Source organism: Barbus barbus (assembly GCF_936440315.1).
Source record: "Barbus barbus genome assembly, chromosome: 7".
NCBI classification, from domain to species: Eukaryota; Metazoa; Chordata; class Actinopteri; order Cypriniformes; family Cyprinidae; genus Barbus; species Barbus barbus.
Window position 1 is genome coordinate 30,283,634 of NC_136735.1, and position 13,040 is coordinate 30,296,673.

The 13,040-nt window shown below is 34.6% G+C and overlaps 1 protein-coding gene across 3 annotated transcripts in view; it reads left to right on the forward strand.

Annotated features, from left to right (window-relative positions):
• The window catches only part of LOC306873032 (dachshund homolog 1-like), a 37,701-nt gene that overhangs the window by 14,703 nt on the left and 9,958 nt on the right, over nucleotides 1-13,040 (forward strand). For all 3 annotated transcript variants that reach the window (XM_079422027.1, XM_079422028.1, XM_079422026.1), the window contains exons 2-4: nucleotides 2,380-2,495; nucleotides 8,628-8,747; nucleotides 12,909-13,028. In XM_079422027.1, coding sequence (XP_079278153.1) covers nucleotides 2,380-2,495; nucleotides 8,628-8,747; nucleotides 12,909-13,028 — 356 coding nt within the window. The remainder of the gene's footprint in view (nucleotides 1-2,379; nucleotides 2,496-8,627; nucleotides 8,748-12,908; nucleotides 13,029-13,040) is intronic.

Consider the following 13,040-nt stretch of genomic DNA (forward strand, 5'->3'; position numbering starts at 1 on the left):
AAATGTAAAAAGCATATTTTTTTAGAGATAGGTACACTAAGTGCAAATAGCAGTGGATCCTGTTTACACTAAGTGCAAATAGCCATAGCTTCTATTTACACTATGTAAAAATAGCAGTATTTTCTGCTATTTATACTACTTATTGCAAATAGTGGCAAATATATCTGCACCTCAGTATTGTAGTATTGTATTATAAAACAATATGGAATAATAACGTATTGAGTGTAAATTAAAGATGCTGAGTCCTCCCTACACCTAACCCTAACCCTACCCGATACTTCATTTTCAAATTTTCTCTTTTTTTCCTTCATTATTGAAAATAAATGCCTTTCCGATGTGAAAAGGGACAAGAAAGAGTTCGGCAAAAGGCAGATTCGCACTTGGGTCTATCACGTCAAAAAGTCTGCACTACACATTTTACCACGTAAACCACTGGAGATTTTTTTGAAAGCCATTTTTTGTAATGTTGTCTAGCCCAACCACATGTCGGTGGGTGGAGTTAGTGTAAATAGACTTTACAACAAGGCAGGCCATTTGCACTTAGTGTAAATAGACACTCCGAATTAGGCAACCTTGACTAAACTGGTGCAAATTTTCATTTTGTTGAATTAGTAACGAATTCATATGAATTTGTCCCATTAGCTACATATTCAGATTGTATGTATTGAAACAAATCCACCACCAACTCACAATTTTTTTTTAATAAACCTTGATTTAAATGGATATCAGTCACAATATTAGAGAAGAAATAAAATAAAAAAATGTGTAGAATATCCCCGCTTTAAATAAAAACGCTACTGGTTAACTTTAGTTCACTGTATGTCAATGTCATTTATTTGTTATTCACATATGGGTTCATGATTGTTGCTGTATCAGAGGACAGATCGCATTCTTGTCGTCATCTACCATTACCACATAAATCAATGGAGGGATGTTAAACTCAGTCTGTTTCTCTGTCAGTCACGGGCCTCTGTTTAAAGGTCCCTCTTTTTTTTCTTCCACATTCTTCCAGGGCAAAAGCCCCTCAGTGTCTTTTAACCTTTGACTGCTCAGAGATTGTGTCTCTACCCCTGAGATGAACTTTTGAAGTTATAAACAAAAGCAAGACAGGCAAAAAAAGCAACCGACTGTCCTTTCTCTTTCTCCTCCTGTTACCGCCCATCACCCTTACTGACTGGACAGTCTATATACTCTTTTTTGGCTATTTCAACTGAATTCAGAAGGGTTTGTCTTTATTTCATCAGTAGTTGGTTGTGTTATGGACGCTGTTTCAGATTGACAGGTGACAGACAAAGTGCAATGTCAGAGCAACTGAAGAGCTATTGGGAAAAACAAAAGTATCCATTTTGAAGTTTACTGAACAGTCTGCACCTGAATCTTCAGAAAGCTTTTCTTGCTTTGACCTTTATAAAGCCTTTCCAGTTCCAGAGGTTAGAAACTCATGCTTACATTGTGTAAATACACTACTGTTCAACAGATGTTTTTATAAATAAATACTTTTATTCAGCAATGACGCATTCATTTGATCAAAAAAGGCATTAAAGACATATATATTTCACAGTGCTTATATTTTAATACTTGAAGAATCCTGAAAAAAAATCACAGTTTGCTAAAAAAATATGAAGCAGAACAATGTTTTCAACACTATTAATGAATTAAATGTTTCCTGAGCACCAAATCAACATATTTTTCTGATTTCTGAAGGATCATGTGACACTGAAGACTGAAGAAATGGCTGCTGAAAATTCAGTTTTACCATCACATGAATAAATTATATTTTAAAACAGAAAACAGTTATGTCAAATTGTTATAATATTAAACCATATTGTTGTTTTTACTGCATTTTTGATCCTTAGTGAGCATAATAGACTTATAAAAGTCATAATAGACTTATATATTATATATATATATATATATATATATATATATATATATATATATATATATATATATATATATATATATATATATATATATAATATTTTTAATATTATTAATATCTATATATTTTTTTCATGCTTTTATTTGGGGGGGGGGGGGGGCAGTTGAAATACTTGGAAGATTTCTAAATTTAATGCAGAACCGTTATGACTTGTGCCACTGGAAGGGATCATGTTGTAATTTTGGCATTATGGAAAATTTTTGTTTTAAATGTTTCCTGTCAAACTTGTTGTAATTTAAATTAAAAGTGTTATTTTTTATTTCTTTTTTAAACTATTTTTTGTATTATTATTATTAATATTATTTGTAAAGTGTTATTAAAAGTAAAAAAAATAGTGAAAAAGTAGTTTTATTTGCTTTAAATGTATATTAATTTTCAATGTCTCTGTTGGCCTTAACGATGGGCACAATACTAATGTGTGTTTACACCCTTCACAGCTCTCGTCCAGGTCGCCCACCGAAGCGTTCCTATGGGGCCAGTGTGCAAGAAAGCCCCAGAATCCTCCACCACAGAGCAAACAGCCTTCTGTCTCCAGCCCTGCTGTCACCCACAGGTAAACGCAAGCGTACACACATCCATCTAGTTTTTCACCACGTTCAGTATGCTGTAAATTTAGATGAGCCTCAATTTACTCACTCGCAGCCCCCTTCAACACATATGAAAAGTATATGCTTAAATCACTCCCTCCTCTGCTGTCCTTCTGCTCGTCTTTCATTCTCTCTCCCTTTCTGCTGCTCAGTTCGGTCATCTTTCATGCACCTTCTTTTACGGGTGACAGTGATGAATGACACACCCCAGCGGGATCACTCATCCATCTGTTCATCCCTCTCTATTTCCCTCTTCCTCTCACTGGCCAGAAGCCTCACATCCCCCGTCCTTGCTTCTCATCTCTACTGTATCACATTGGGAAGGGTGGATGCTGAAAATGTGCTGAAATCTGACCCAAGAAATGTCTTATTTCTGCCAGAATCAGGAGTGTAGCAATGATTATACCTGGAAGGGGACTTCCCACTTTTAGACAATTATGGCTAATTCTCAGGAAACAGCGACTTTTTTGCCAGATAATGTCTGGAAAATATAATTAACTTTTTTTTAATACTGTATTTTTTACTTTTTTATCATGTGAAAAAGTAAATACTTAACTTTCATGAAATCACAATTTTTACCACCTCAGATCCAAAATACCTGAGCATTAACCATCATAGACATGGGTTTTTATGACCTATTTTTTCTATCCTATATGCGGTTATACCAGTAATTATTTATGATTACTAGCCTTAAGACGTATAGTTTCAACCATCACAACAAGTACAGCTAGTCTTATTTATATATATATACACACACACACATACAGTGTGTGTGTGTATATATATATATATATATATATATATATATATATATATATAAGTAAAGTAAAAAAGTAAAGTCGTGACGTATTGTCAAGTATGGTGACCCATACTCGAAATTGGTGCTCTGCGTTTAACCCATCCAAGTGCACACACACAGCAGTGAGTAGTGAACAAATGCACACACACACACACACACACACACACCGTGAACACACACCCGGAGCAGTGGGCAGCCATGCTGCAGCGCCCGGGGAGCAGTTGGGGGTTCGGTGCCTTGCTCAAGGGCACCTCAGTCGTGGTATTGAGGGTGGAGAGAGCGCTGGACATTCCCATATATATATATATATTATGCTGTTTATGTTATAGTTTTTATTTTTAGTTTGAGTGATTTTGTGCTTTTGCAATTTTATAATTTTTTCTTTCTACTTGGCTTTAAATTATTTTTTATTGTATTTTATTGATTAATTTGTTTTGTTTTTTTATATTTTATATTTATTTATTTCATTTTTACTTTTAGTTATTTTTAAACACTTCAGTTTCAACCTATTTTATCTAACCTATATGCCAAGGCAACATTTCGAACCTTCATCTAATTTCTTATCAAGGTTCTCATCTAATAATTATATTTACGTTATATGTTTCAGCTTCATTTCAATTAACAAAAAATATTTTAATAGTGCTAGTTTTAGTTTTATTTAACAGTAATAACACATTACATTATTTACACAGAATTTACCCCCCTTTCTTTATTTAGCTTGATGAGGCAAGTGTAATTGTAAACAATATAATAATGACCCGTTTCACTGTGGTCAAAAAATGGTCACTCCCATAAATATGATGTCAGAGAGATCAACATTTTTACATTTACATTTACATTTATTCATTTAGCTGACGCTTTTATCCAAAGCGACTTACAATTGCTATATATGTCGCACGCCTCTGGAGCAACTAGGGGTTAAATGTCTTGCTCAGGGACACATTGGTGTCTCACAGTGGATTCAAACCCGGGTCTCTCACACCAAAGGCATGTGTCTTATCCACTGCGCCATCACCACCCTCATTTTTAAGACTTTACTTTAAGACCTTTGCAAAAAATAATTAGCTATATACTGTATGCTTATCAGTACATGTGTATTTGTACATTAATGGCACTGCAAAACTGTGGTTCTTCTCTCTCTCACACACACAAAGTTGTGGGGTCACCATGGAGGATGCGCTAGACTGTGCAGTGATATTCTGCCGTGTTTGAGCAGTTACCGTGGAGATGTCACTTAGAGTCTTGGCATCATCAAGTGCCAGATGTCAGGACTTGTTAGGAATGAGAGTAGGGCAGTTTGCTTTGATTTGCCAAGTGCTCAGTCATTGTTTGGGGCTATGACAGTCGGGTAAAAAAATAAAACGTGGTGAGTGAATCAGTGATTATATTCTAACAGCAACATACAACAGGCCAGAAAACACAATGGAGACATGACAGTATTTTGCTTTGCATTTTGTTTGCTTAAAGAAAGAACATCAGAAATACATCTGTTTCTCTTAGACGGGAACTCTAAACGCTAAACACTTTAAACGCTTTTCAGATTGTTTGCCTGAGAGAAAAAAAGACAAGTGTAATAAGCTCAAAGCTACCTTAAAGAAAAATACTTTTATATACACGCTACCATTCAGTAGTTTGTGTTTGGTAAGATTTATTGGTCACGCTTTAATTTAAGGCCATTAACAAACCATTAACTACAACTTTTGCTTCAATAAACTCCTAATTTGTTGCTCATTAATAGTTAGTAAGGTAAGTTCAGGTATTGGGTAGGATTAGGGATGTAGAATATGGCCATGCAGAGTATGTGCTTTACTAAAAGCCAATATTTTGTTAATAAACATGCTAATAAGTAACTAGTCCATAGTGAGAATTGGTCCCTATAATAAAGTGCTACATTTATTATTATTATTATTTTACATGTTTTTGAAAAGTCTCTTATGCTCATCATGCATGCACCTATTGAGATAAAAATAAAAACAAAAATTGCAATATTATAAAATAGTATTACAATTTAAACTAACTGTTTCCTATTTGAATGTTTCAAATAATGTAATTTATTCCTGTGATGGTATGTTCAGCATCATTATTCTAGTCTTCAGTGTCACATGATTCTTCAGAAATCATTCTAATATGTCAGCGTTATCTCACGACCAATTCGTACATATTTTACGAGATGGCTAATTTGTACGACCTCACTCGTACGATTTAGTATGATTTGTCTAAACCCCAGTGACGAGTAGGTTTAGGGACTGGGTTAGGTGTAGGTAATTCATACAAATTCGTACGAATTAGCCACCTCGTAAAATATGTACGAATTGCCGTGAGACCAGGCTGAATATGCTGATTTGCTGCCCAAAAAACATGTCTTATTATCAGAACACTTGAACAGAATTTATTTGACATAAAAAATGTTTAGATGTCTTTATTGTCACTTTAACCAATTTAATGCATCATTGCTGAATAAAGTAGTAATTTCTTTACAGAAAAAAAAAACTTACTGACCCAAAAGTTTTTAATACAGTATATGTTTGTGTATATAGCTGAGCATTTCCTCTGTACCTGCAATATTTCACCCACAAATGATAATTCTTCATACCAAACTTAAAAATGGAATGCATATGGAGATATTTAGCAGAATGTCCAAGCTGTTCTTTTCTATAACAAAATTGACCTTGAGATTTGCATTATTGCCAAGCTCAAAAAATGACAAAAAAGTACCATAAAGTACTAAAACCATTTGACAACTTTCTATAAGAAAAATATAAATTTAAGTTATAGTTCTCCAAGTTGTACCATAACTGAGTTACAGACAATACATGTTTTTTGGAGGAACTACTCCTATATTGGCAAGCTGCATCAAACAGCTCAGTTTCAAAGCTCATTTTTTAAAAAGCATGTCTTGTGTATGAATGTTCATATAATCTTAACACACAGGTTGTGTGTGGCTGTGACTTTGTTTCTGCAATACCGTAAGAGTTTAAGGAATAGAGTCCCCCCCCCCCCCAGGACAATCTCACTTCACATGAACGATCGCTTTCCTTCTCATACAGCTTACGTAACTCATCAAGTCTCTGAAGATTGTTTTTTCCCATGAGTCCACAGCGAAGCTAATGCAACAGCTGTATACTAGATTTAGACAGTCAGCATTTACACAGAGATGTTAAAGTCATGATTAGCCAAGCAGCCAATGCTCTCCTGAGGGGAATATTCTGCTCTTTACTTGTGTCTTTGTGTGTGTGAGTGTTAATGGTCCATTGTTTTTCTCTTTATCAGCAGTCAGCCTCACCTGCACTTTTCTTCTCCTTTGTCACAATGTGAGGGAAAATCGTGACCTTGTCAAATACAATACACACGCTCACCCAAACTTGTATGCAAAACCATACACACACACGCACACACACACACACACACACACACACACACACACACACACACACACGCGCACACACACGCACAAACACACGTTGGTTTTTGTGGTTTATGGGGACTCTCCATAGGCGTAATGGTTTTTATACTGAACAAACTGTGTGTGCTATTGCCCTACACCAACCCTACACCTAAACTTAGCCCTCACAGGAGACTTTGTGCATTTTTAGATTTTCAAAAAAACACCATTTAGTATGTTTTTTAAGCCTTTTGAATTACAGGGACATAGGCAGTGTCCTCATAAACCACCTTCATATTGTAATACCTCTGTCATACCTATGTCATTATACAAATTTGTGTCCTCATAAACCACATAAACATGCACACATGCCCACACACACGCATACACATACATACAATGGACATTGGACAATGGACAGCAATTTTAACATCAATCACTAGTCCAGAGAATTGACTGTCTGTTGCTAATCAATGCTTTTTTTTTTTTTTTTTTTTTTGATGGTATCCAGGGGAATCCAAGGCCAGAGCTCTTTGCCTGGCTAATTGTGCTGCTGGTGGGAGGAGTTTAAAGTGATTGATTGGCAGATGGCTATTTTTTGTACTGCTTCCATGATATGCTTATATAAATAATGCAGTCCTGCTAACAGAGAGCTAATTCAGGTCCCTTATCTCACTGTGACCCTCCAGTTGCTCTGACTAAACCCTGCTGCTGATGACAACATCCATTTACTGTCAACTAAGGAATTTATTGCTGTAACTTTTAGGCTAATGCGCTTAATAAATAGCACATCTCTTAGCAGCCTGAAACCAGTGTATTAAGGTATTCAAAACCAAAAAGTAAAGGCTTTTTTTCATTGTTGTCTTACAGTAAAACCCTTAGTCAAATGTTTGGTTTAATTAAGCTTTTTTAAAAATGTTTTTGAAAAAAATGTCTTATGCTCTCCAATGCTGCGTTTATTTATTCAAAAATACAGTAAAAACGGGAATATTGTGATGTATTAGAATATTAGTGATGTATTTTTTAGTTCTTTTTTAACCTAATCAAAATAACCCAACTGCAGTTTAATTGAGATTAATTGGAATGCACAATGAAAAACATGATTTTTAAAAATAGTTAAAAACGGAGTCATCTATTTTTGCAAATTAACTCTTCATATATATGTATAAAAATACAAGAACTGCTTTCTATTTGAATATATATTAAAATGTAATTTATTCCTGTTATGGTAAAGCTGATTGTTTAGCAGTGATTGCTTAAGTTATCAGTGTCACATGATCTTTCAGAAATCATTCTAATATTCTGATTAATATTCTGGTACTCATTTATTATTAATTATTATTAGTGCTTAAATATTAGTAATAGTTCTGTTTTTAATGTCGTATAAGCATGGTATACGATGAATAGAAAGTTCAAAAGCCCTTGAAATGCTTGAAATAGAAATAATTGTAACATTTATAATTGTTTTACTGTCACTTTTGATCAGCTTAACACACCCTCTTTTTTAAGTTATTTATCTTTAACTTTTGAGCAGTCGTGTATCACAGTTTCCACAAAAATGTTAAGCAACAAAAACTCTTCTCAAATAAATGATCAAATTTTTTGATCAAATAAATGCAGTCTTGGTGAACATAAGCCACTTCCTTCAAAAGCATTATTATCCCAAACTTTTCACCGATAGTTTATGTCTACATAATAGATTTGGATGGAAAATTAATCTTGGATTTTTTTTTAGCATTTGATTAGAGAAAATCATGGCAAATTTGGGCTCAAATTGGGATTGAGATTTGAAATTGTTGATATCGCTAATAAAACTGTTGAGGAGACACATGAGTTGAAACCAATGGGAGAAACCAATGGTGTTTTGTGCGTGCACACAGTTGTTTGTGTTTGTGATTGTTCTTGAATGTATTGCAGGTCTAACAACAGCTGCCATGGCTGAAGCTTTGAAGATACAGAAGATGAAGATGATGATGAATCTACACAAGACCCACAACGGCTCAGAATTTGATTCAGATGAGCTCAACACTAATACAGGTACAGGGCTTGTGCTTACATGATTTGTTTGTTAATGTGTGTTTGTGTTCCTTTAAGGCAGCTTGTTTAAAGTGCAATCTGTAGATGTGCCAGACAGATGTCCTTGCAATAGTAACCTGGGCTTTTTGGGTGAGATGAGCCCCATCACGGAGCTCGCTTAGGGGGCCCATGTTGCAGGGTTGTGCTTGGTTTACAGAGACTAATGGTGACATTAATGACTGCTGCCTGACTGTGCATTTAGAGAGGACCAACAACAGACAGAAGAATAGTTAATCGTACACCAGCCCTAGAGATGAAACAAGACATTTGCTGCAGGGGTGCATGTGTTTGTGTGTGTGCATACAAGCCAAGCAAAATTAGAAAACGTGTAAATGGATAACGTTATATTTGTACAGTATTTGTGTGTGTACATGCATGAGTAGAAACAAAATTTGTGGATGATGCAAAGTATTACAAAAGTGTGCAACTGATATGCCTTACGTGGCTTTTCTGATTGAACTTATTTATTATTTAATTTTATATTTAAAAATATTTTGTCTCTATATTTATATTCATATTTTTATTTATTATATATGTTTTTATGATAGCAAGTGCAACATATAAAAATAAAATATAAAATAAATACAAAATAATAAAATTATATATATATATATATATATATATATATATTTATATAAAACTAATAAAAATAAAATATTTAATTATACACCATTAAAACAGTAATATTATTAAATAGTATTACAATTTAAAATAATGTTTTCTATTTTAATGTATATTAATATATTTTGTCACAGGATCCTTCAGAAATCATTCTAATATGCTGATTTGCTGCTGAAAAATATTTCTTGTTATTGCCAATGTGTGCTGCTGCTTTATATTTTGTTTTGTACATATTTCTTTTCAGGATTCCCTGATAAATAGAAAGTTCAAACAACAAAATGGAACATTTCACTTCTGTTAGTGTTTGCAATTGACAGTATTTGCTAGACAGTTTTTTTTTAGGCATAAAATCTTGAGTCTTCAAACACAGCAGCCATATACTTACTGTGGCTAAAACTAACACAGATAATGTGGACTTCAAAGGCCATTCTCACAAGAGTTTAGGAGGAAGAGAGCACAGCATTCCTAGAGAGAACAGCTGTGGACGAGCAGAATTTAGGAGAGAAGAAAAAAACGGCCTTCAGAAAGATGGAATGCAGTCAAGGAAAATCAGCATCAAGGATGACATCAGAAGAGCGGAGTGAAGCAGTGAGAGATACTTTTTTTCCCCCTGCGTTGACAAGTTGAAAGAAAAATTCCATGCATTATTTAACAAGATGGCCGAAACCTGTCATACGGGTGATTGCCTGCGTTAACAGAAACAGGTGTGCGCTGTGTGCGTGCATACGGGTGTTTGTTAGCACATGTGTGCTTGTTTTCACGTCCGCGTGCGCTTAGCAGGGAACTCGTGTATAGTGTAACACACACATTATCTGTTTGCCCCTCTTTCCCTGTGAGCATATGGTCAGCATTTTTGTATATTCACCCATCCACCTCCTTTCTCTCTCATCTTGTCTGTTTGAAGTTGCCCTCATTTTTAAGATGCTGTTTAAATCAGTATGGGTTTTTTTTTTTTTTGTGCAGCCAATGTGTGTTTGTTTTGGTGAGAGCAAACATGTAGAAACACACAAATCTCTTCTAGTTGACTTTTAAAGCATTTCTCACTTGATCAAACAGTCTAGACAAGCTGACCATCTGGTGTTTATTAATTACTTGGGATACAAATTACTGTAATTAATTACTGGCCAAAAATACTCAAAAGTGAGCAATAATCATTTCCATGTGACATTTTTGACCTTGTCATCATGGCTAATTTTTTTCTCATAACAGCGCATACACTAAACCTAATATATAGTGTTAATTAAATAAATGTGAGAGAAAACCGCATTTCCTGAAGCAACCATGCCATTTTAGCTTGCTTCTACAAATCTTTGCATCTTTGAGCTGTTTTATCGAGCCTCGTGGCTCATTGGACTAATACTTGATTGCTCCACATCAAAAATGCAATGCTTTACCAGGTGAGCTACTGAGCAAGTTTACCACATCAAAAAAAGCCATACACATGGAGCTGGTTATGTGATACAAACATCAAAATGTATTAGTTTACAAATCATGCTTTTGGTAAAAGTGTGTTTACTGTCATAAAATAGTAGTGTGCAAGAAACCACATAAAACAAGTCTTCATTAATAACTAATCTGTCCCGGTACACTCTTAAAAATAAAGGCACTTCACGATGCCATAGAAGAACCTTTTTGTCTAAATGGTTCCATAAAGAATCTTTAACATCCGAAGAACCTTTCTGTTTCACAAAAGGTTCTTTGTGGCGAAAGAAGGTTCTTCATATTATACAAAGGTAAAAAAAGAGATGGTTCTTTAAAGAACCTTTGACTGAATGGTTCTTTGTGGAACCAAAAATGGTTCTTCTATGACATCGCCTTTTTTTTGGCCAATTTCATTATGAAAATGATCTGTCTAAAATCACAAGCACAAAATAATAGGTATCTTGAATAACATGTACTTATGAACCACACATAATAAGACCAGGAATGTTTATTAAAAAATAAAATATTGATTTTATGTTGACATTTTGCGGAACGATCTGCCATCATACACTGAAAAAAAATTGTTGTAGAAGCAACTCAGACAGTTTTCTTTTACTCAGAAATGACTTGTAAATTTCACAAATAATTACAGAAAACTGCAAGTTTTTTTTTTCGAAAACCATTTTACAGTGTATTTCTCTTTACACCAGCTCCTTTCAGAATATCAGTAATCCAAAGCAAGCTGTTCTAGACATCCGACCAAAAGCTGAAAGCCGTTTCTATTTGTGTACTTGACACGGGAGAATATACCGTATGCACGTGTGCATGTTTGTGTTTGTTTTAGTGTGTTTCGCAGCACAGCTGCAGCTCTTGTTGTCTCTGATTGCTCTTGCTTTCCCTCCTCTCATCCATCTTCATCTGTCTGATTACTGTGAATTAGCGCCCTCTCACTTACGTTAGAACTCCAGTCCCACAAGATATGTGAGCTTGTGTTGACACTAGTCTTGATTTCCACAGACGTGCAGATTGTCGCACAGATGGCCGCTCTATTGTACAGTATTTATGTAATGGTGAAGGGCACAGGTTGCGAAGCTGCCGTGGTGTTGTAATGTATCTGCAGTGTTGGGTTGTGTCGTAATGAGAGAGCTTATTGTTTTTAATCAGGTTATTTTTGTCCAGTCGTGTGAAGACCTTATTGGTTGGAGCATGTGATATTCTTAGGGGGACCGACTTCATCCTGCACTATCATTGATTCCTTCGCCACAAATCTGCCACCTAAACACCATCTGCTCCCAATGGCACTGACATGAATGCTGATGATAGATTATCAGTTCAGTTCATTGTTGCTGCTGGTCGCTGGGCAACTTACATTTTATTGTTTCCTTTTTTTCATTAAAACTAATGAGATATGCCCAATCTATAGAATTCTGCTCACTTATTTTGGGGATTCCATTCTAAGCATATTTGTGTGTGAATGTGTACAGTATGTGGTTAAATGTGCAGCTAACCAAAAGCATTGAATAGCACTTTTAACAAACTTTAGTCAGTTATTTTTGGTTTCAAGAATGCTTGTGAATAGGATAATTCTACAGTAACATCCACACCAGTAGGTGTCAGTATGAAGTTTAAAGTCACTTAAAAACATACAAATATTTCTAAATACAGTTTATGTATATATTTTACCCATGCTACTAAATTCTATATATTGTTATAATTGTGTATTTCAATAGATTTAAACATGTATCTTGCTTTGCTTAGTCATACTATAGTTTAGACTAGCTTCAATCAGTTAGAATCAATGAACTAAACTAAATCTGTGAATCTGAATTGATAAAAAAAATACACACAGTACATATGCAAATCTATATTAATATGGAAATGAATAAAAATTAAAACTATATGTAACTTAAAAAACTTAGACACTAAAAACTTTTTAATATAAAAATATATTAAATGAATATATGTTCAAATATAAAAGCTATATGTTATATGTTAGCTATGTTAAAAAAAGTAACTACCTGACTACCAATATTGCGAATATTTCTTTTCGCTATTTCATATTCTTTTATGATTAAACAGGATTTAGCGCTTTGTCCTGGGAGAGAGAAAAGCATTCATCACCTACTTCAGAGAAAACACAGTACAGCTTGAACAGCTCTCAGCTCAACTCTCTCCAACACACCCATCTACTGGCCAACAGTGAGAATTTAC